Source organism: Stegastes partitus, unplaced genomic scaffold, assembly GCF_000690725.1.
Source record: "Stegastes partitus isolate 25-593 unplaced genomic scaffold, Stegastes_partitus-1.0.2 Scaffold181, whole genome shotgun sequence".
NCBI lineage: Eukaryota > Metazoa > Chordata > Actinopteri > Pomacentridae > Stegastes > Stegastes partitus.
Genome location: NW_007577912.1, coordinates 596,870 through 620,098, shown reverse-complemented (window position 1 = coordinate 620,098; position 23,229 = coordinate 596,870). Strand labels below are relative to the sequence as shown.

At 42.3% G+C, this 23,229-nt stretch overlaps 2 protein-coding genes across 2 annotated transcripts in view; both read left to right on the top strand.

The window, feature by feature from the left end:
* atr (ATR checkpoint kinase) overlaps positions 1–19,094 on the top strand; it is a 23,381-nt gene extending 4,287 nt beyond the window's left edge. The window contains exons 6-48 of the mRNA XM_008280113.1: positions 548–727; positions 938–1,104; positions 1,310–1,462; positions 1,672–1,870; positions 1,976–2,232; positions 2,463–2,659; positions 2,906–3,006; positions 3,246–3,417; positions 3,901–4,056; positions 4,188–4,382; positions 4,860–4,955; positions 5,122–5,211; positions 5,736–5,831; positions 5,959–6,089; positions 6,329–6,472; positions 6,762–6,855; positions 6,958–7,083; positions 7,389–7,595; positions 8,476–8,589; positions 8,726–8,841; positions 9,020–9,140; positions 9,258–9,395; positions 9,508–9,679; positions 10,399–10,565; positions 10,737–10,901; positions 11,388–11,479; positions 11,573–11,664; positions 11,767–11,944; positions 12,052–12,237; positions 12,750–12,909; positions 13,180–13,359; positions 13,685–13,827; positions 13,946–14,043; positions 14,176–14,405; positions 14,654–14,788; positions 15,818–16,018; positions 16,134–16,277; positions 16,940–17,090; positions 17,174–17,330; positions 17,511–17,664; positions 18,138–18,289; positions 18,511–18,616; positions 18,724–19,094. Of these exons, the coding sequence (XP_008278335.1) occupies positions 548–727; positions 938–1,104; positions 1,310–1,462; positions 1,672–1,870; positions 1,976–2,232; positions 2,463–2,659; positions 2,906–3,006; positions 3,246–3,417; positions 3,901–4,056; positions 4,188–4,382; positions 4,860–4,955; positions 5,122–5,211; positions 5,736–5,831; positions 5,959–6,089; positions 6,329–6,472; positions 6,762–6,855; positions 6,958–7,083; positions 7,389–7,595; positions 8,476–8,589; positions 8,726–8,841; positions 9,020–9,140; positions 9,258–9,395; positions 9,508–9,679; positions 10,399–10,565; positions 10,737–10,901; positions 11,388–11,479; positions 11,573–11,664; positions 11,767–11,944; positions 12,052–12,237; positions 12,750–12,909; positions 13,180–13,359; positions 13,685–13,827; positions 13,946–14,043; positions 14,176–14,405; positions 14,654–14,788; positions 15,818–16,018; positions 16,134–16,277; positions 16,940–17,090; positions 17,174–17,330; positions 17,511–17,664; positions 18,138–18,289; positions 18,511–18,616; positions 18,724–18,897 (6,487 nt within the window). The 3' untranslated portion in view covers positions 18,898–19,094. The remainder of the gene's footprint in view (positions 1–547; positions 728–937; positions 1,105–1,309; positions 1,463–1,671; positions 1,871–1,975; positions 2,233–2,462; positions 2,660–2,905; positions 3,007–3,245; positions 3,418–3,900; positions 4,057–4,187; positions 4,383–4,859; positions 4,956–5,121; positions 5,212–5,735; positions 5,832–5,958; positions 6,090–6,328; positions 6,473–6,761; positions 6,856–6,957; positions 7,084–7,388; positions 7,596–8,475; positions 8,590–8,725; positions 8,842–9,019; positions 9,141–9,257; positions 9,396–9,507; positions 9,680–10,398; positions 10,566–10,736; positions 10,902–11,387; positions 11,480–11,572; positions 11,665–11,766; positions 11,945–12,051; positions 12,238–12,749; positions 12,910–13,179; positions 13,360–13,684; positions 13,828–13,945; positions 14,044–14,175; positions 14,406–14,653; positions 14,789–15,817; positions 16,019–16,133; positions 16,278–16,939; positions 17,091–17,173; positions 17,331–17,510; positions 17,665–18,137; positions 18,290–18,510; positions 18,617–18,723) is intronic.
* Positions 19,095–19,969: 875 nt separating this feature from the next.
* Positions 19,970–23,229, top strand: part of LOC103356062 (endophilin-B1-like) — an 8,022-nt gene continuing 4,762 nt past the window's right edge. Inside the window, exons 1-5 of the mRNA XM_008280112.1 lie at positions 19,970–20,366; positions 20,521–20,662; positions 22,353–22,481; positions 22,638–22,771; positions 22,910–23,002. Of these exons, the coding sequence (XP_008278334.1) occupies positions 20,310–20,366; positions 20,521–20,662; positions 22,353–22,481; positions 22,638–22,771; positions 22,910–23,002 (555 nt within the window). The 5' untranslated portion in view covers positions 19,970–20,309. The remainder of the gene's footprint in view (positions 20,367–20,520; positions 20,663–22,352; positions 22,482–22,637; positions 22,772–22,909; positions 23,003–23,229) is intronic.

Genomic DNA, 23,229 nt, shown 5'->3' with positions numbered 1-23,229 from the left:
CTTTTGTGATTTCATGTTTCCTACACATAAAAAAGGTTGATTTAAAAGTTTTTATTGTTGTTATTTCTGGCTAAGTGTCAGTGATGATCTCAACTATTTTTCAGTTTCTGTAGAAACGTACGTGTTTTCTTTATAAATGCTCTTTTACAGTCACCTGGTTCCAGTAAACAAGAGTGTTTGTAGAGCTTTAGTAGGTTTCTCAGTTGTGTGGAAAGGAGCGTCGTGATGAGAGAATTTGAACTTATGTGGATTTTGACCACTGAAATCAGCTAATGTGCATTTAAAAAAGTCATAAAAATTAGCTGAAAAAGAGTTGTTATCAAGCATAAGAGTAATGTACATTTACATAAATCAATATGGCAGCTTTAATGTAAAATCTACATTTTTTTGTCGGTTTTTGTTTTTGTTCCTTTATTGACTGACATAATGGAGTTAAAATTGGAGGCTTGTATATTAGCGCTCATGCAGCATGTACCCTCAGCACCTGGCCATCAGGTCGCCCACAAAACCTTGACGTTTAAATGGTTATGTGTGTCTGTATCTTTAGTGAGGAGGTGGACATGCGGGTTCGAAGCGAGGTTTGGGCCGTGTTGAACGGTCGACTGGAGGAGCTGCTGACGCTTTTAAACTCAGACTCGACTGAACCTGAGAGCACCAAGACTCTTTCTGCACTGCAGGGTTTGGCCCTCATCCTCCACCTGGCAGCCCTCTGCTCCGCTCCCATCAGGTAAGACACAAACATATGCACGTGCTGACATTCTAGCTCTTGCCCTTTTTTGTTTTTCTGTCTCACACAGGAAAAACTGACTTCGTAGTATTTTCTATTTTGTCGATTAACAGACTGTAAGAATTTCTGACTTTACTGGCCACAGTTTTGCCAGATGACTCACACAAGGATTAACGGCATATTCTGATTCTATCACTTTTTCTTTGTTAGCAGTGTGTCTCCTCTCCTCTGGGTGCCGACTGAGACTTTGGGCAGGATCCTGACGAGCTGTCAGTCAGTGTTACAAGGAGGCTCTCAATCTGTCTCGGACCAGAGCTACTTTCAGTCTGCTGTCCAGTCCACTGTCACTGTCCTTGACTCTCTACTGTATTTGACAAGTAAGGATAAAAATACCCTACATGCTGCTCTGATGACTTTGATTTTGTTTTATTAATGGATCCTATGTCACCATATAAGCATATTGTTATTTTTCATCATTTATTGTGTTTACTCTAAAGTTTCTGGAGGAAATCAAGCCCAAAGCACCTCATTTAGACAACAAGCATCTGTTTTTTTTGTTTTTTTTTTAATCTGTGCATGTAGTGAGCAGCCAGAGTGACGACGGACTCCAGCGGCGAGTGTGTGCTCTGCTGTCACTTCCCTGGGTGTGTGACAACACGTCTCTCCCAGCCTTCAGGAGTTCAGGGTTTCCCTCCTGGCTGCCTGCCTTGGCTCAGAGACTCAGCTTCTGTTACTGTGAGTACTCCTGTCACGTCAAAGTTGACATTTTTAGCTTGACGTTGAAGCACTGCACCTGCGACATGCATTTTTATTTATATTAAAGCCTCAATATTTTTGGCTTATACTAATAATGTTGCAAAGTTGCAAGATAACTGATTTTGTCAAGCCATGACAGTACTGTGAAAACTTTGGGATTGACATCAAGCCTTGTATGTTTGTCCTAGCTCCTGAGGTCCTGGCAGACTGTGTGTCGCTGCAGGCCTTTCTACATCGCCGTGTGTGCGAGCCGTGGCGTGTATTTGTGTTTTCAAAGGCGCTGGAGAGTCAGGATGAGGGTGTGAGAGCGGCAGCAGTCAGGGCCTTCCCCATTCTTCTTCACCACCTGGGAAACGCACACCACAAGCTCATCGGCAGTACTCTGCTGTATGTAAACTCACATACCTCTGCAAGTTTCTTCTTTCTCTTTTCCTTGTTGTGATGCCATTCGGTCACCGTTACTGATTTCAGGTATACGTTGTGTATTTTCAGTTCCAGGCTAGAAGACGGTTCAGAGCAGGTAAAGAAGGAGCTGGCCAGGACCATTGGTCAGCTCAGCTGCATCCAATCCGAGCTCTCCAAGCTCAGTGATGTCCACATGGGGTCCACCTGCCTTCCCAAAATCCTCTGCCTTCGCCGCAGCCTTGCAACAGAGCATTCTGGGAAAGCGGCACCATCACTCAGGGCATCTATTGTCAAACCCTTCCTTTCACTACTCAGACCAGAAGCTCCAAGCAGTGTGAAACAAGGTACGCAGGAGGGGTTTTGTTTGAGGTTTTCTTCTATAAAGAACTTTAACAACATACAGAAAGCAGAAAAGATGCTCCATTTACTTCTGTACTGTGTTACTGTTCTTGTATAATGATGCTGTGTGGTCATGATAAATCAATTTCAATGTGTATTTTTTTTTTTTTCAAACTTCATCTCGGTTTGGCAACAAATCACTGATCTTAATCACTTATTTATTTCACTGTCCCAGCTTTCCTAGAAGCTCTACCTCACCTCTGCCAGCATGTGAATCTGACTGGTGGAGACAGTGACTCCAGGGCAGTTCTCTGTGCCCTGATTGGTCTAATGGAGGATTCGGATCCCGTGGTCAGAACACAGTTCAGCCAGTCGGTGCGCTTCCTGCTGACAGAGACAACAAGTAACTGCGAACAGGGCCCTTTCAATGAGGTGAGCGTTTCAGTGGGAAGACACCAAAAGCCACAATTGTCATTATTAATATAGTATTGGAAATATTCTATCAATTTGTGGATAACTGAGCAAAACAAGCAATTGAATGTGAATTTTGATTTAATCTCTTCACTGAGTTAAAAAAAAGGTCAGTCAGTGTGGTTAAATGTTGGTTTGTGTAAATACTTGCTGTTTTGAGAGTAATGGGGAGGTGGATGATGTGTGGGTTTCTTCTCCCCACCACAGCTGATGATTGCACGTCTGAAGGAAGCGTTCAACAACGCTAAGCTCAGCAGAGATGACAACCTGCGCAACACTCTCATCCTCACCACTGGAGAGATCGGCAGGTAGAGATGCCTTTTCTTTTATCGTCGTATACACTTGCGTGTATGCGTACATAGAAAAGATCTGCTTGATCTGCATGTAATTCTGAAATTAACAACTTTGGTAGTATGCTGTTTTTTCAGCGCAGCATTACATGATGCAACCGGGTTTTAAATCTTTTGTGTCACAGAAATTATAGAGGGTAATTTGATCCTACTGTTCCTAAAGGAGTTGAAACTATCCCTGTCTCCTCTTCTGTCAGAGCGTCTCAGGGTAGTTTGGTGTCGTTCTCTCTGCTACGTCTTCTCCACTGTCTGCTGTCCAAGTCGTCCCTGGTTTCTGTAGCTGCGTACACTGAGATCAGAGCCCTGGCCACTGCCAAAGGCCTCAAACTGCAGACCCTCTTCAGTCAGTACAAGAACCCTATTTGCCAGGTAAAAAAAAAATTGTCCTGTCAATGCTGCTTTATTTAAATTGCTTCCGTTCCTTTCATTTATTTATATGACATGGATACATTTTAGTACCTCTGTTGCACAGTAATAATGAGAATAATAGTTAATTAATAAGATTAATACAAATCGTGCTACAATTTAAAAAAAAAAAAAAAAGTGCTGCTGGGAGACTTATAATGTCTTCATTCAGTTATGACTGAGGCCATTAAGCCATTTAATATGTTTTTATGACTGTAACAGTTTGTCAGTTGCTTTATAATTGTGATTCTGTTTCAAGCATAAGGTCTAAACATGTGTTTTTTTGTGTGACTGTACATTGATGTGTCTATTATGTGTGATTTGTAGGAAAGGCAGACAAATTTAGATGTACCTTTTATTAAATTTTCACCCACAGTCTCTAACATTAGCTGTATTAGATTCTGTGCATTGTAAAACGTCTGCCTTTTTCTTCTTCTCTGTGTTCAGTTCCTGGTGGAGTCGCTACATTCACGCCATGCGTCGGCGCTGCGGAGCACGCCAGATCAGGGCAGCGAGTCGGCCAATCAGAGAGAGCTGGCTCTGGACATCCTGGCTCAGATCGCACATGCTTTTGACTTCCCAGATCTCCACCGTTTCCTCACTGTATGTACAGTCACACAAACACATTACAACAACATGCTGTGTATATAATGTATGTTACCTGTGATCCTGTATAAAAGAATATATTATGTGATGTATGTTTCTGTGTTACTCCTGCATATTCGTGTATGCAGCGGACCCTCCAGGTGCTGCTTCCCTACCTGGCAGCGAAGGCGAGCTCGACAGGCTCCGCCCTCATCCGTACGCTAGCCAATGAGTTGAAGGCGAACAGGAGAGAGATCTTGATCAACAACTTCAAATACATCTTCAGCCATCTGGTCTGTTCCTGCACCAAGGAGGAGCTGGAGAGGGCCTTCCACTACCTACAGGTAATAATAGCATTACTTGTGGTTTAGAGCTGCAGTCTGTAGCTTAAAACTACAGGTAACATGATGTAGAATCAAGTTGTTTCATGTAATAGTTGTTAATATGCATTAAGCCTTTTGTCACCTGACAAGAAAAGCTTCTTTAAGGACTCTGCTTTAGCACAACATATTATACAAATACTGTTTTTATAATAAAAATGAAGGATGTTTGGGAATCTTCAGGAAATTGTCACTCAAATTCTGATTGATGCAAATGTGTTGTATAATTTATGCATTCCAACACGGCTACTGGAATGAAACTGTAATGAATATTAGTGGATTAGTATTAGTGCTGATTAATGTGCACAAAAGCCCGAGAACATTATTGCAAATTAATACTTTTTAGACAGACGCTATAAACCTTGTGCTGGCAACCGCATGATAAATGGAGTGATGCTGAGCAACCAGACTGATTTGTAATTCTCCTTCATGTTGTCCCAGAGTGAGACAGATATTGAACTGGGCTCTCTGCTGCGACAAGATTTCCAGGGTCTTCACAATGAGCTGCTGCTGCGCCTGGGAGAGCACTACCAGCAGGTCCACGCACACATTAACACACATAGCAGTCCTTCAACATTAAAGCTGTGTCAGTATTCACTCCTTTTCTTATTAACTGCTTAAATTCCTGGTATATCACCTGATCTGACATGTGTGGTTCGAAACTATGTTTTTGCTCACGTGTTTGTTTTACGTTTATTTGCAGGTTTTCAATGGTTTGGCCATTCTGGCCTCCTCTGCGTCCAATGATGACCCCTACCAGGGTCCCCGAGACATCACCACTCCAGAGCGCATGGTACCTATCAGGCTCCAATTCATATTGTTTTTATTTTTGGGCTTTTTGACAGTTGATCAAACAACATAAGCATTTATAAAACTCGTCAGACAGCAATTTGTGATATTCCTTTGTCATGTGGGACATTTTTTTCTTTTTTTTTTAAACCAAACATATATGTTATTTCTGAAAAGAGTCAATCATTCAGGAAGTATGAAGCTTTATGCAGGTAACTGAAAACTCTTATTTATAACATTTCATTCTGTTGTTTTTAACATCGATAAGGGTGGAGTATGCGGTTTTTATACAGGAAACTTTTAGTCAGATTTCCTGAATACCTCCACAGTTTGCGAGCTGTGCGTTTTGTGTGTGTGCACTGAAAACAAGATCAGAAGTTTGTGCACAGCTCTAGCTCCATAAATGGGGAAACAAAGAAAGTTTCCACATGACACGATTCCAGCTAGTCCTGTATACATTCGTACTCAATGTCCACCTATAAGCATAATAATCTAACATTTCCTCCCTTTTGTACATTTATCTGCTAGGCCGACTATTTGCAGCCAAAGCTGTTGGGGATTCTCGCCTTCTTCAACATGCAGCTGCTCAGCTCCAGTGCAGGAGAGAAGGACCGCAAGAAGTTGGTGTGTGACCCACTAATGACAGACAAATTTAATGACTGTGTGTTTTTAAATCCCTGTTAGTCCACTGCACTCTCTGCTTAGCTTGCATGTAGCTTAATTAGAAACTCTCCGGCCGTTCCCTGTGCAGGCGCTGACAAGTGTGATGGCTCTAATGCGACTGATGGGCTCCAAGCACATCAGCTCTGTCAGAGTGAAGATGATGACGACGCTCCGCACCGGCCTCCGCTACAGAGAAGACTTCCCTCTGCTCTGCTGCCAGTCAGTAGCTGCACACTTGCACATTTCATCATAAATTGCCTCCTGGCAGTGTGTTGTTTCTGTAACTGTCAAAACTGACACGTGACCTTTTTCTTAAATTAATTTCAAAGGCTTCTGTTGAATTGACATTGCACGCCCACCTCCCTGACCACCGTTAAGAAAAAGCTTGATCTGGAAATAGCTCCAAGCTTGTGTTTCTGATTTCTTGTGTTTTATCTTTTTTTATTTCCTCTGGATAGGACGTGGGAGTGTTTTGTGAGAAGCTTGGAGCCTCCGCATCTGGGCCCTCTTCTGAGTCATGTTATTGTTGCACTACTCCCCTTGATCCCACTGCAGCCCAAAGAAACTGCTGCTATCATCCGTTTTCTCATCCTGGATAACAGGTAACATACAAAGAGACAAATGAAATTAAACATTAAAGCCTCTTAAGGGGAAATTAAACTGCATTTTCCTCTTTTTCTGGCTTTAAAAATGTTAAATCATCATTTTGAGTATACAAAGCATACACTTCTTTTTTTTTTTTTGTCCAAGTACTGAGTACAAAAATATAGGATTTCTGTAGAATATTCCCTTTAAAATGCTTATACCATTAATGAAAAAGATGTGCAGTCATGTTCAGCACTGTAATACTGTAGTTCTTCCTGACACCTCCCTTCTATCAATCTGTCACAGGGAAGAAGTCAACGACTACCTCCATGAGATTTACTTCCTGCCGGACCATCCAGAGCTAAAAGACATTCACACTGTTCTGCAGGATTACAAAAAGGTCTGTATGAAGGTCATGACGTTAATAATGATAAAAAGGTGGTGACAATCATCGACAGTGATAATTTTTAAGATGATACATCAAATGTTTTATTTCTTCTAGCTGACAGCCAGCAGCAGTGACCTGGCCGCAGCACTGCAGCTTTCCATGAGAGCTGTTCAACATGAGAACGTTGACGTGAGGATCCATGCTTTGACCAGCCTCAGGGACATGATGCACAGCAAGCAGGTACACAAACACATAAAATATATACAAGTAAAACACTGTTTGACCACATAACTCAACATATCTGTTCACAAATGCTGATAATCCTGCTTTTTAGTATGAAACTTTAATATGTATGCATGTTTCCTGTAACATCCAGCTTTAAATCCCCACAGTTCCCCCACACATGTACAGAAATTTACTCCTAGAAGCTGCTCACCTCCACTGCTGCTGTTAGGTGTCAGCTACCTTTTACTGATGGAGTTTCCTTTTACTTACCATAATGTTTTAAACTATATATATTCTCCTCTGTGTGCTGTGGACTGCAGGAGTGGCTGCTGCGGCAGGTTTGTGCGAGTGAGGCGGTGGAGCCGGTCATCTCTAACCTGGTGTCAGTGCTGCTGAAGGGCTGCCAGGACTCGTCCCCAGAGGCCAGGCTGCTCTGTGGGGAGTGTCTGGGGGAGCTGGGGGCCGTGGATCCTGGACGTCTGGACCTTTCGCACACGCACACCCACGGAGACCGCAACACCTTTGTGGTAAGCAATGCGAGGAATTACTTGTACATTATAAAATTAACATGATAATGGGATAGTGGGGCTGCAAGGTGGCGCAGTTGGTAGCACTGTTGCCTCGCAGCAAGAAGGTCGCCGGTTCACGTCCCGGTGGGGGCACCGGAATCTTTCTGCGTGGAGTCTCCATGTTCTCCCCGTGCAGCGTGGGTTCTCTCCGGGTTCTCCGGCTTCCTCCCACACAGTCCAAAAACATGTTGAGGTTAATTGGTGATTCTAAATTGTCCGTAGGTGTGAATGTGAGTGTGCTTGGTTGTCTGTCTCTAAGTGTAGCCCTGTGATAGACTGGTGACCTGTCCAGGGTGTCCCCTGCCTTTGCCCTAAGTCGGCTGGGATAGGCTCCAGCCCCTCCCGCGACCCTAGTGAGGATTAAGCGGTGTATAGATAATGGATGGATGGGATAGTGCTTACATACACCTTTTCAGTTTCACAGAAATATTGTTGACTCTACTAAAGGTTTAGAGGATTTTTTCAATTCAATTGTATTTATATAGTGCCAGTTTACATCATAAGTCTTCTTGTAGCACTTTTTCAAAGTTTTGGTACCATTCTGGGTTCAGATTAGGTGTTAGTAAAAAGTACATTTTAGTGATCAAATAAATAAATTATCACACTTTTCTGTCCATAGACACATAGCCTCAAGGGATATTTTGAATATTTTAGAGAAGTGCTACCACAGCAGGTGTATTTTGCCCCTTTTGAGGAAAACTTCTATTCAATCTTATCAATATGCATGAATTGAAGCAAAATGAACTCACTGTATAGCATACTTCAGTCTGTACGCAGAAGCATCAAATTTATTTGCCACCTCGTAAACAAGTGTCCTGTGTGTTTTACCCGCTGACAGAGTGGGGTTGATGATCCAAACTTTGCCCACGATCTACTGACCGAACTGACCAGAACATTTCTGGCGTACGCTGATGATGTGAGGGCCCAGGACTCCGCTGCTTATGCAATTCAAGTACGCACACGCAAACACGTCCTCACAGTCGTGTGCACGCACCCACTTTGCAAATCCAGCATGTATGATATGTGTATCTTCTTTTTGCTCCATGTCTTGTTTTATGTTTATCTGAGTGTTTTTGTGTGCACTAAAGGAGCTGCTATCCATATTTGAGTGTCGCGAGGGTCGAACTGACTCATCAGGCCGCCGTCTGTGGAGAAGATTCCCAGAGCAAATACAAGAAATACTGGAGCCTCACCTCAACAGCAGGTATGTGTTTACACCTACATACTGTACATCTGCACTCAGATCCCGTCTTGTAATAGAATGACACATAATTCAAGGAATAAGATCCATTGAGTGAAGGTTGTTTTTCTTCATTATCCTCCCTTTCTCCTCGCTCCCCTCCCTCTTTAACTCTTTTTCATTCTTATCCTCTTACCTGCAGATATAAGAGCAGTCAGAAGGAGGTCAACTGGTCTAAGCTGAAGAAGCCAGTGTACCTCAGCAACAGAGGCAGCAAGTTCTCTGACTGGTCAGCCACCTGGGCTGGATACCTGATCAGCAAGGTTAACCGATCTCCCCTTGAATTTAGCAGCATCAAATGACCACACTCGCCTCTCTAGAGCAACATTAGCTAGTCTTTTAAGTTCAGAAGTGTTAGGTACCGATTGTATGTGTTCCAGGTGAGACATGAGCTGGCCGGAAAGGTGTTCAAATGCTGCAGTTTCATCATCAAACACGACTACAAGGTCACGATCTACCTGCTGTCTCATATTCTGCTCTACATGCTGCTGGGCTGCACGCCTGCAGAGCAACAGGAGGTGAGGACATTTACATCACTTGCACATTCAAAATAAGTTAATACAGGTGGTTTTAGTTTAGTTTTGGATTAGTTTGGGAGTTTCATTTCAGTAATATCATGTCTTCTTCAAGGTAACAGAGGAGATGCTGGCCGTGTTGACAGAGGGTGATGGACGAGGAGGCGGGCGTGGCCAGGAGACGGCCTCCAGCCTATCACAGCTCAGTACTCAGACAGTGTTTAGCATGTTGTCGCACCTGACACAGTGGAGTCGCCACATCCTGTACTCCAAACCCAAACTGAATGGTAAGAGACACAAATTTGCCAAAAGACTAGATTTAGATTTGCTAGATTATTGGCATTGTGCATTTGGACACATTGCTGTTGTTTTTTTAGATTTTTATTTATTTATTTATTTATTTTTTGATGCATGAGCAGAAGATCGGAGGTATTTGTAGAGCTACAAGACACTGACAGTTTCCCAAACGTAAAGTATTTCATCAGTGTAGGTTGAATCGATGCCCGTGTGTAAGTCAATGAGAACCAAATCAAGAATTACTTACATGAGAGTAGATTTGATCGTTTTTGTAAAAATAATGCAGAGATACTTCTACTTTTGTTCACGAATTTCCATGATTTCAAGATTCAGGAATTTTTAGTTGTCAAATGCTAAAACAATATTGGCAGTGAAATGCAAGGCTTTGCAATAACAGCAAGACGTGACAAGAAAAACATTCCATGAAATTAGAAGAAAAAAATATTCATAAATAATCATGAATGTTTTTTGAAAGTGAAATGTATACTCTGTTTATGCATGTTTATGCTTAAGGGTGTGTGTGGGTGTGCATACATCTCTGTTATGTACATATTCACAGTGCTGTTTGAGATGAGATGCTGTGATTTGGGTTTAGACTGGAGGTCAGAGTCCACAGTCCTGACAGCAAGAGTTAAAGAAGCTCTCCCTGAGTCTTTCTGTGTTCGATTTAATAATATCTGAAGTGAAAACTGAAATTGTGTGATTGCAGAGAGTGGGAATTATCAGCGTGTGGTGGCCTTCCTGAAGGGTATTCCACAGGACGTCATGGCCAAGGCCTCTCTACGATCCAAAGCATATACTCGTGCCCTCATGCACTTTGAAGCTTACATCCTAGAAAACAAAGAGAACATCCAGGACCACCTCACTTTCCTGCAGGTCAGATATGAAGTTGATTATTATTTGTTAAATAAATGACTAAGAACTTACTGTGACTCGAACATAAACTGCTCTCTTCATTAACCTCTTAGGTGGGTTTCATCCTATGAAATTTGTCAAAACTGTGAGAAAGAGAAGTTTGCAACTCTTTTGAACAATTTGCTGTCGCAGACGCTGTACGCTGCGATGCATGAGCCCGACGGAGTGAGGGGGGTCAACGCTCTGAGGAGGGAGGAGCCGTCGCTACGGGAACAGATACTTGAGCACGAGAGCATCGGTCTGCTTCGGGACGCCACCGCCTGCTACGACCGAGCCATACAGCTGGAGTCAGACCAGGTACTCACACACACCACATGAGAGCTGCCACAAGTGAAGACTTCTTTTGCTTCCATATTTATTGTTAAACAGTACCATGTATTACTCCTCTGCTGTTTTCACCTTTTACACCAGACAGCTGGTCTCAAAAGAAGACTTAAAATCTAAATTTAATCTTACTTAAATCAAAAGAGAGGCATTTTTTGGCTGAAAGGTTGCACAATCAAGTAAGTTTATCTATAATTTGAGCTCATGTTCCTCCAGTTTACTTGTGATAAGTTCTATTTACAATCTATAATCAACAAATAGAAATTGGTGCAAGTTTCAGAGCTGCAGTTGTTTGAAAATACTGGACTGAAAGAACTGAAAACAACCATGTTTTCAAAGTTAATGTCACTTTGATTTGTTGTATATGTTGTTGTTCATCCTGAGATGAAACATAATTATGTGCTGTTTACATAGGCTTTCTTGATATATGAGTATTTTTTATCATATCTTCGTGTGCAGATCGGTCACTATCATGGAGTGATGACCTCTATGCTCGGCCTAGGACAGCTCTCCACAATTATCACACAGGTTAATGGAGTACTGGCCAACAAGTAAGACACATATTTGGATACATTCGAGTCTATCTTAATTCCAATAATGGTCCTTTTAAGTTTAAGTTAAACCCACTTTATATGCAAATCTAGGCAACAGTGGAAGTCCGAACTAAACACCTACAGAGTGGAAGCAGCCTGGAAGCTTGGAAAATGGGACCTGCTGGAAGATTATTTGAGTTCAGGTAATGAAATGCATGGATGGTCCTTGGAAGATGCAGCATCTTGAACTGTTTGTGGGTCTATTATGGCACCGACACTACATTTTGTGTTACTGCTGTTTCCAGACCGTCAGTCCAGTACCTGGGGTGTTCGTCTCGGCCAGTTGCTGCTTTCAGCTAAGAAGCAGGATGCGGAAACTTTCTACGAGAAGCTGAAGCTGGTAAGGAAGGAACAGGTCGTCCCTCTGTCAGCTGCCAGTTATGAGTGTGGAACCTACCAGAGAGGCTACGAGTACATTGTCAGGTCTGTGTGCTTCACGTTTTTGTATTTTATTTCTGTTTTTGTAGTTGTAGTCCTGGTCGTCAGCAGCAATAACTTGTGATTCTAAACAAGTGCGTCTGTGTGTTTAGGCTTCACATGCTCAGCGAGCTGGAGCACACGTTCACCGAGCTGCAGAAACCTAAAGAAGGCTCTGCCCCGAGCCTCAGCCAGCTGCCTCCCCATTGGTCAGATCGGCTGGAGATGACCCAGAATTCCTTCAGGGCCAAGGAGCCGGTCCTGGCCCTCCGCCGTGCTCTGCTCAGCCTGGGACCACAGTAAGACCATAGAAACGTCAGCTGGCACATACGCACAACATCACATCTTTTTATTGTTTAAAGGTTTGAATATTTACTTAAGGCTTTACTTTTTATAGGGATAAATGTTTGTCAGAAACACTTTTTGCTCTCTTTACATTTTTTTCTACAGTATTTGCTTTTCACTACAGCATTTCTGTATCTCAAACTAATCAGTATTTATCATCAGTATTTAACCTTAAACCCAGTGTAGGCAGTCTTTTTTTGGCAACAAATTCCACAATAAGCTTTTAGCATATTATTATTCAAGTGGTCCCACTGTAAAGCACATTTCTGCATCTGCTCTTGGCTTGGATGTGGGGGCTGAAGGGGTTTTATAGAGGACTTTCACCTGACAGCATCGGTTTTGCATTCCGTGTGAAGCGGAACGACGATGTTGGCTTTTGACCCGACTATATTTAGCGCTTATGAAGTGCGGCCATGCTAATGCAGCTTTAACTCGTGCAGTGATCATCTCCCCTCTTGCGCTGCAGGACTGTGTGTCAGGAGCTGGTGGGGGAGTGCTGGCTACAAAGCGCCCGGGTGGCCAGAAAGGCAGGACACCACCAGACAGCCTTCAACGCTCTGCTGAACGCCGAAAACACACACCTGGCTGAGCTGGTCACTGAGAAGGCCAAGTGGCTTTGGTCGAAGGTATAAGCAACCCGTAAAGTCAAACAATATCCAGTGAGAAGCAGATTGAAAGGTTGTGTGTAGTGTATTTGTGTGTAGTTTGGTTTGTAGTACCTTTTGCACTGCCTAATTCAATTCCGCAAAACCAGAAAATAGCAGCTATCATTTACCAACCCCTGACACTTTTCTCTTCACAGTTCAGCTCTTGTATTACAATGATAGGATTTTCACACATAGTGTACACAGACATACAAAACACTAATCAAACCTTTTGTGTTGCCCTCTCTTCAGGGCGATGTACACCAGGCCCTGATCGTCCTGCAGAAGGGTGTGGCTCAGTGTTTCCCTGACGATCAGCCCCTGACGGACCCTCGCAGCCTCCAAACTAAAGGCAAGGCCATGCTGCTGGTGGGACGCTTCATGGAGGAAACCGCCAACTTTGAGTCCAATGCCATAATGAAGGCATACAAGGTATCAGTCATAGTTAGCAACCTTTATCATACTTTTTTGTTTTGTGGTTAGACACTATTAGCAAGTTTGCATATTATATCAATACATGAAAAAACTGAACATCAAGAGCAGAACAGTTTTTAGGATATTTCAGAGAGGCAATTCTTCCGGAAGTTGACGAAAAAGTTTAAATTACAGGCAGTAGTGCAAATATTCCAGGCCATGACTCCGGTTTCCTTTAAATTACAAAACCAGTGATGCTGCAGTTATTCCTTGATTGCAGCTGCACATTAGGGATTCACACAAAGACAATCAATTTTTATTAATTGCCTTGTTTTTCTTCTAGGATGTGACCAATCTTCTGCCTCAGTGGGAGGACGGGAATTTCTACTTAGCAAAGTACTATGACAAAGTGATGCCAATGGTGACTGATAACAAGCTGGAGAAGCAGGGGAATCTGATCCGATACATCGTCACGTACTTTGGAAAGTGAGTTTCTCTTTCTGCAGATATCCGGCCATTAATGGTCGTACCGAATGCTTTCGTCACTTACTTTAGATTCATTAGTTCCTTCGTCAACCATTCATCTAAACTGACTCCCTCTCAGCGCCCTACAGTTCGGAAACCAGTACATCTACCAGGCGATGCCTCGAATGCTGTCTCTGTGGCTGGATTTTGGAGCCAAAGTGTGTGAGTGTGAGAAAGGTGGGTGGCCAGTGTTGTCTGTGTTGGTGCACAAAGATGATACACTGATGAGGGCACTGGGTCTGTCCAATCCATTAGCAGACCCATTACTTTTTGCCTATTTACTTTGACATTCATATCCCTCTGCCACAGCCGGCCGAGCAGACAGACAGATGCGACAGGAGCTGGCTAAAATTAACACGGTCGTGAGCGAGCACTGTGCCAACTTGGCGCCGTACCAGTTCCTGACCGCCTTTTCCCAGCTCATCTCCAGAGTGTGTCACTCCAGCGACGAGGTCTTCACTGTCCTCATGACTATTGTGGCCAAAGTGTTCCTCGCATACCCCCAGCAGGCCATGTGGCTGATGACTGCAGTCTCCAAGGTTGGTAAAACGCATACCCAAGAACTTCTAAAGCCTGTTTGTTTGAGTGGCTATAAGTTTGCATAACTAGTATACAAGTCTATATAGATGTATTCCACTCTGTGTGAACTGTGGGTTTTGTATTTATGTGCGTCTGTCTTTTACAAACATTGATAATCCCATGTTAGGTTTTGCGTAATTATTGAACTGCCAGATGTTTCGGCACCTTCAAGATTAATTAAAATGCTTTTACGTCTGTGTGTTTTCAGTCGTCCTACCCGATGCGTAAGAACCGCTGCAATCAGATTCTTAAGAAAGCCATCAGTCTTAAATCGTCTCTCGAGAAATTCATTGGAGATGCCAACAGACTGACTGACAAGCTGCTGGAGCTCTGCAACAAACCGGTACACACACACACACACACACACACACACTCAAATACACATATTTGTTATAAAAATGTAAATTCTGTGTGTCTACGCTTTGTAAATTGTTGATCTAAAAAAGACGCATCTTTCAATTCAAGACGACAGATCTGTAATGATCTTCAAAACAGATGGCTGCATATAAGTGCAACTTCATTTAAAAAGTAATAAAGCATGTGTTAAGACTCTGCTTTATGGTACTCTTTATTAGATGAATACATATTCTTTTTTTTTTTTAGTTTTTTTTTTTGGCTTTTTTTGGTTATTTTTGTTGGGGGGGGGCCGGGAAGTTGGGGAGAAGAATGGGGGGAGGACATGTGGGAAAGGGTCATGAGCGGGATTCGAACTCATGACCTCCACATTGGGACTGTAGCCCTGCACATGGGACGCCAGCTTAACCAGGTGAGCTATAACAGCGCCCCAGATAAATACATATTCTAATAATCGCTTTAGTTTTCTTTGGAGCCACAGTGTAAAAATTAAGCTGCTCGTACGTTTCCAAAAGCGATTATTTGCTTATTTGAACAACTTTATGGAGCTCATTGAGGAAAGTGAACAGTATTGCTGCAGTGAATAAAGGAAGGGCACAAACAAAATGAAGTGTCATTTCATATCAGTTTTTTAGGACAATTTCTGCTCCACAAGCTCTGATCTCTCTTTAAATTTTAGAGCATAAAATGGGCATATTTATAAAGATGTTTGTAAAAATTTTAGCCTGTTATATCCTTTGTGTTACAACTTGTCAAACCTGCTCATTTCATCGTGAAAGTTCAATGACAATTAATTTTTGGAAACAAGTGTTTTATATTAAAAGTGTTTGTTTTGTTTGTTTGTTTGTTTGTTTTGTATTATTGTGGCATACAATTACATATGGTTTCAAAAACACCACTGGTTGACTTCTTTCAAGCGAATCAAAGCTGGTCGAGCAGAAGGCCCCTGATGATTTGAGACAGAATGACCCAGAACATAGTGCAGCAGTTGATCGGCATTTCTAATCATGTCTTTCAGGTGGATGGAAACAGCACCACCCTCAGCATGAGCGTTCACTTCAAGCAGCTGAAACGTCTGGTGGAGGAGTCGACCTTCAGCCAGATCCTGATCCCGCTGCAGTCGGTCCTCATCCCGACGCTGCCTTCGACAGGCGGGGCAAACACGCAGCACGACGCCTTTCCTGGACACTGGGCGTACCTGGACGGCTTCGAAGACACTGTAAGAGAAAGAGGGTGTTGAATACCAAGAGTTATGTCTCACCAGCAACATGATAACAGAAGATAGTCTTGAAATGCTAACTGGCATGTAAACACAAGCACATGTGTGTTTGCAGGTGGAGATCTTGGCCTCCTTGCAGAAGCCTAAGAAGATAAGTCTGAAGGGTACAGATGGTCGGAGCTACACTATGATGTGCAAACCTAAAGACGACCTGAGGAAGGACTGCAGACTCATGGAGTTCAACTGCCTCATCAACAAGGTGTGTGTGTGACATCGATAGAAGATTAAACAACATACACTGAGTTAATAGTATAACTGCACAGTCTTTATAGTTAGTTACAATAGATTAGTGTACTGGTAGACAATAAACTCCTTGTCATCTATGTACATGGAGGTGGACTAAATTATCATTTATAACACCTTCTGGTGTTGAATACAAACACAACAGCACTATTTATAAGAAAAGACTGGATATGCTTTTTACATTTAGATTGGCAGGAAAATGAAAAGACAGGAAATAATACAGGAACGTTGGTTTTGTAATCTTTCTTTTTATGCATTTTCATTCTACTTTTCCAACTGACAAAAGTAATTTTGCTAAAAATGTCCTCAGTGTTTTGTATTTTATGAGTGAATTTCTCTAGAGATTGTGCTTCTTCAATTTACTTTTCCAGCTAATTAAGTCTGTCAAATGCCCCGTTATTTCTTTATTATTTTTGCTTTAGTCTGGCCTCTATAAATGAATCAACATGTCTCCTTTACATTAACTGTACATTTTAAAATCCACAAAGATTAGATTTAGTACAGTGCTGTTGTGTGGATCGCATTATATTGTGCAGGTAGTAATATGTGTATTTAGTGTGTTACAACTCTCTCAAGAATGTGTGTGTGTATGCTTTCTGTGTGTGTGTGTGTGTGTAGTGCTTACGTAAAGATGCTGAGTCAAGACGGAGGGAGCTACACATCCGCACCTACGCTGTGATTCCCCTCAATGAGGAATGCGGCATCATCGAATGGGTCAACAACACTGCTGGACTGCGACACATTCTCACCAAGCTGTACAAAGAGAGAGGTACTGTCCTACATAAAGCTTATAGAGATAAACTCTAAGGTCAATAAATGTGGTGAAATAACTGAATTGTTTGTGTTTTTAAGGTATCTACCTGTCAGGTAAAGAGCTCAGGAAGCTCATTCTTCCAAAGACGGCTCCCTTTGAGGAGAAACTACGAATCCACAAGGACGTGCTGTGTGCTCGGCATCCCCCCGTCTTCCACGAGTGGTTCCTCCGGACCTTCCCCGACCCCACGTCATGGTGCGACCTTCCTTACAACTCTCCAGCAGTTACATTTTAAAAGCAATAAATGGCGGCAATAATCTAGTTTCATGTGAAGCTGTTTTTAGTTCTCAATTTAAAAATTCACACGTTCTGGGTGGTTACAGAGTCCAGTACATGTTTTAGGATGAATTAAAGAAGAAAAGTGTGTCTTTACAGGTACAGCAGTCGCTCTGCATACTGTCGCTCCACTGCCGTCATGTCCATGGTGGGTTACATCCTGGGTCTAGGAGATCGCCACGGAGAGAACATCCTCTTCGACTCCTTCACCGGAGAATGTGTTCACGTCGACTTCAACTGCCTCTTCAACAAGGTTTGAGACATAATCCATTATTTTAGTACAAATCCTAAAAAGAATATATAAATTGTTATGTTTTTAGGTATCACTTTGGTTTTGAGCACTGTTGCCTCGCAGCAAGAAGGTCGCCGGTTCGCGTCCTGGTGTGGACACCCGGGATCTTTCTGCGTGGAGTTTGCATGTTCTCCCCGTGCAGCGTGGGTTCTCTCACACAGTCCAAAAACATGTTGAGGTTAATTGGTGATTCTAAATTGTCCGTAGGTGTGAATGTGAGTGTGCTTGGTTGTCTGTCTCTAAGTGTAGCCCTGTGATAGACTGGTGACCTGTCCAGGGTGTCCCCTGCCTTCACCCTGAGTCGGCTGGGATAGACTCCAGCCCCCCCGCGACCCCAGTGAGGATTAAGCGGTGGATAGATGATGGGTGGACTTTGGTTTTGATCTACCTTTTAGCTTCATTTCTCTCCTGCCCCTTCTTTCCCTGCCCACTAGGGGGAGACATTCGACGTACCCGAGATGGTTCCCTTCCGTCTGACCCAAAACATGGTCCACGCTATGGGTCCCATGGGTACTGAGGGCCTCTTTCGGCAGGCCTGCGAGGTCACACTGAGACTAATGAGAGACCAGAGAGAGCCACTTACGAGGTACAGTTACATAAATACATTAAGATTATCAAATTATCCTATTTGACCTTTTTTTATAATCTGTAAATACACATTTAAAACAAGAACTGTGCTGGGAATCGGGTGGGTTCACAAAGCAAGTAGCATAAGTGAGTGGATGTCCTATATTTCAGTATTTTACTACACCACTGTCAGTCAGCCTTTCTAAAGTCAACATTTCTGTTTTTAATTTTCCCTCCAAGTGTGCTTAAGACCTTCCTTCATGACCCGCTGGTGGAATGGAGCAAACAAGCCAAAGGACTAACGAAAACTCAGGCCAACGAGACCGGAGAGATCGTTAATGAAATGGTGTGTACGTTTCTGGGATTCTGCCACTGAGAGTATGTTTACACACAAACAAAGCAGCACGTAGTTCTAATATAAACCCTGCATGTCGTGTCATCCCTCTCTGCCAGGCTAAAACCCACGTGTGCGACATCGAGCAGCGTCTGCAGGGAGTCATAAAGAGCAGGAATAAAGTTCTGGGTCTGCCTCTGTCAATAGAGGGACACGTCCACTACCTCATACAAGAAGCCACAGATGACAAACTGCTCTGTCAGATGTATTTGGGTTGGGGGCCTTACCTGTAGAAGCACACCTGGAAGTAAATTCAGGAGAATTTAAGATGCTTTCTGCACTTCTACAATCCCAACACTCTTGATGATTTTTGTTCTACAATTTCCACAATTGTTTTTTTGAGTTTCCAGTTCTTTTGGGGACAAATGAAGTGCCATTGTTGTACATTCTCTTGTAATAAAAGATGTGTTCGTTCAGTTTTGTCGGTAAACGTGCCTAAGTGTGTCTTCTAATCTCTTAACGCTCCTCAGATTGACAGAAGCGGTCAGACTGTCAGCTGACTGTATTTAATCCCCTGTTTCTCTCCTTCTGCTCAAACCAATAAGCTCACCTTTTTCCTCCACACCAGTGAGAGCAAAATGTTTGCTTAGGAGGCTGAAAGAGGTCGAGGAGGCAGCAGTGACATGCTAGATTTTTTTCTGTTTTGTTGTCTTTAAATGAGCGATATTTTTATTGTCCAGTCATGAGTTCAGACATTCAGAAAGTCACGGTATTTTTCGTTATTACTTTCCTTCTTTTTGTCAATGCATGGCTCCTGTTCCAAATTGCTTTAGGATAGAGACTGGACATCTTTTTTCTTTTTTTTTCTTTTTGAGGATGTCAATGAGTGACTTTTGTCTTCTCACATTTTGCAGCATGGTGTGAAGATTTTTGGGGAAAATGACAGGCGATGCAATGACTGAACTTTGTAAGGATATTGGCTTGACAAAGGAGCTGCAATTATTTATTTATTTATTTTTATAATAATTAGAATTCTTCCAGAGAATCACTGAATGTTTAAATTGCTACTTTATTTTGTTAAGTTGTTTGTGTCTGTAGGGATTATGCTTTAATTTTGAAAGGTTTAGGAGTTGTTTTTCTTTCAACAATATTTTAATTTTTTTTCACAATTTATAACAGCTATGAATGTTAATATTTAGCTATTAAACTGCTTGTTAGCTGTTTTTAAAAAATAAAATAAAATGTAAACTAACGCTAAAAAAATAAGCTAGCTTCTAGTCAACAAGATAACGGGACGTAAACAGTATATTTATTTACGTTACGAGTGACTGTTAGTTTAGTGACACTTAAACCGAAGCTGGATGTTAGTTCACACGGTTTTGGAAAACCAAACAGCCGGTTCGACCGACGAAGTACCCGGTATGACCGAAGGAGGATAAACCGTCAACGGCACTCGGCAGGTGCCCGCACTTGCGTCGTCTTCATGGGCTCGGCTGTGCGGTGTTAGACGGGGTCGTAATCCGGCTAACGGAGACGGGGCAGCGGCTAGCCGGTTGAAGCTATGGCCAGGTCTGCTAGCTGCTGTTGTTGTTGTTGTTGGTGGTTATTTGGCTTTTCAACATTGCGTTAGCTCGGTCCTATTCAGCCGCTAACGTTCGGCCGGTTTAACCCGGAGACGGTGCTCGACCTTGGGGAGGACGCTGTCATGGATTTGACGCGGCTGGCTGTGGATGCTGGTCAGTTCATCAACCGGGCGGTTCAGGTGAGCAAAACCAATAACCGGCTCAATATTCGCTAGTTAGCTTTAATAAACTGCACTGAGACGCTGTTGGCATCTTAAAGGACACCGTGTCATCGTCGTTAATAATTAAAGTGCGTAAGTTTCGCTTTAATGTTATTGTGTCTTGTCGCTCCAGTACACGGGAGAGAGTCTCGGTCAGGCCGACAAGACTGAGCTAGAGCCCGGGTTGGAGGAGCTCATAGCCCGGGTAGACGCCACCAAGACCCGCACGGACCAGATAATCTCCCAGACTGAGGTTTTGCTGCAGCCTAGCCCCGGTGAGAGACTCTGGGTGTAAATATTAACTGTTCATGGTGTCTGGGTATGTCTTGGATTTAATGAAACACTTGCAAATGTTGAGGTAATTTCTGGTGTTTTAATTTAAACACAAACTAGTGTCGTTTCTGTCTTTATTATCAAAATTCACTAATCTCCAGCTAGCATACAATACTGGCCATACAGCCTTCATAAAATTAAAGTTTATCAATCCCCAAGACAATTCTTCTGTAAAATATTATTTAGACAAAAAAAAATGATATGGCATGAGAAAAACAATAAGATATAAGCACAATAAATTACTGAAAATAGAATAAAGAAGTTAAAATAAGACTAGAATAGAGTAATGCTGGCAATGATACTGAGGTCACAAGTAACGTCACACATGTAAATAAAATATTGCACATGAATGACAGTGAAATGCAATCAAATCCATGTACTAGAAAAATCCTGTTTTGCTCTATAAACCAAACTCTACTTGTGAATCTTATCCATGGAGAGAAATTATTTCACAAGTATTTGTGTTTAATAGTAAGAAAATGTGTCTAATGGGAATTCATAAGCGTCTAATATTAATATAGTGTCTCCTGCATATGATACTTGCACATTTAGTACCTGTGCTTAGTAGTCATACTGTACAAGGCAGTTCAACTTTATTTATACGGCCCAGCATCATAAATCACTAAACTTACAATCTGAGCAGCGAAGGACAACCGCCCCCCTAAAAATCTCATGAGGAGCAGCAGTGGATGGATCCCTCTTTCAGCAGACATGCTATAAATAATGTGTAGCGTACCATGATAGAACAACTGCAGTAAAGACAATCAGGATGAGACACATGTATGAAGAAAATTTTGTTGGTGCAACTTCCTGGTACAAACAGATAAGACCTGAGCCATCCAACCTTCTCTGAACAGATATATACATGTAGATAATTAACTGGTCAAACATCTTGGACTGATAAACACACAATCTTCATCTTCACAGAAAACCTGAGCCTGTTATAGTCATTACCATCAAGTAGGCACTAGCGATTATGATAAACACCCTGAATGGCTGTGGATCTGCCTCCGGTACTCCTTCTATCAGCTCTGTTTGCTCTTCTACAATACGTACATCTTCTTTGAGCTCTCCTGTTTGCTTTGACTGTAATTGGCCTCTTTAGATGAAAAGAGATGGTTATTGTTTTGCCTGGTTGAATCCAATTACCTCAGCTAATGGAATTATGAGTGGATGTGCTCTGCAATTTATCAAATAAGAATACCGTTCAGCTGCCAGAAGCATCAAGGCTGTATTTTCGGATCACGTCTTGCGTTATCCGTCTGCAGAGTGCTTTTAGGCCGCGTGCAGGATCGTTTTAGTGTACGGCTTGAACGCAGCTGCACATTTGCTTTTGTTCCAGTAGATTACAGTACTGAATATCTGCTGGAGGTTTAGTAGCCTGTTTAGTGGTGTATTAACAACATCCATTGATTATGAAGTGTTCTTTGAAGCACCTATTTTTGAGACGCATGTTCAGGTTGAGCTCCTGAGATACTTATTTCTCAATTTAGTTATTAATCCTATTTTTTTAACCAACTTCTCAGCAATTCTGAACTATCAAGATAAATTATAAATGTGATTTTTTTAGTAGAAAATATAAAATATATAAAATATAACCCTCTGATGTATGACCTTGCCCCTGTTAAATAGGAGCACGGTTAGAGGATCGGCTGTATGCCCAGCTGGAGTGGAGCGTCCCGCCTCGGCCTCGTGCACATGAGTTAGTGGGAGATCAAATGACTCAGGCTGGGATGGAGCTTGGGTCCAACACGCCCTATGGTGAGTGCATTAATGTGGATTTTGATAGTCAGAAATGTAGAATCTACACATATACATGTAAATGCAAGTCTTTTTTTTATAATATTTGCACAATTATGTCTCACTAGCTTTTTGCTTTTATGCAGACGTGTGTTGTTTTTAATGCCCTGTGTTCAGGAAGTGCACTGATGAGATGTGGAGAAGCTCAGAAGCAGCTCGGCGAGGCAGAGAGGCAGTTTGTCCAAAGCACCAACATTCACTTTCTCACTCCTCTGCGAAGTTTCGCTGAGGGGGAATACAGAGCCATACAGGTGAAAAAAACACGTGTGTCACATGTACACCCATCAGATCTATAATTTTGGCACTCATTAGGCTTTTTCTGTCATTCATTCGTAATCTTTTGTTTATGAATTGTTGTATGTATTATAAACAAGTGTGTTTATGTGTAGGATGAGCGTAAGATGCTGGTGAATAAGCGTTTGGACTTGGACATAGCTAAGACCAGGGTGAGGAAAGCCCATGAGGCCGAGCAAGAAGCCAGAGTGAGTTACTTTAAATACTTATCAGCTTTCTCCAATGAATGAAGTATGCCCAAATCAAAGCAAAAGATGAGTCATTCCATCTCATTTCATCAAATTTTTAGAACAGCTTCACTCGACCATCTCTGATTTGTCTGGAGTTTTTCTAATCTAATAGATATTTAGCAAACTTTAGCTTAGCATGTCTAAAACTTTTCAAGCTACAACTTTGCCCGTCAACCCACACTGCC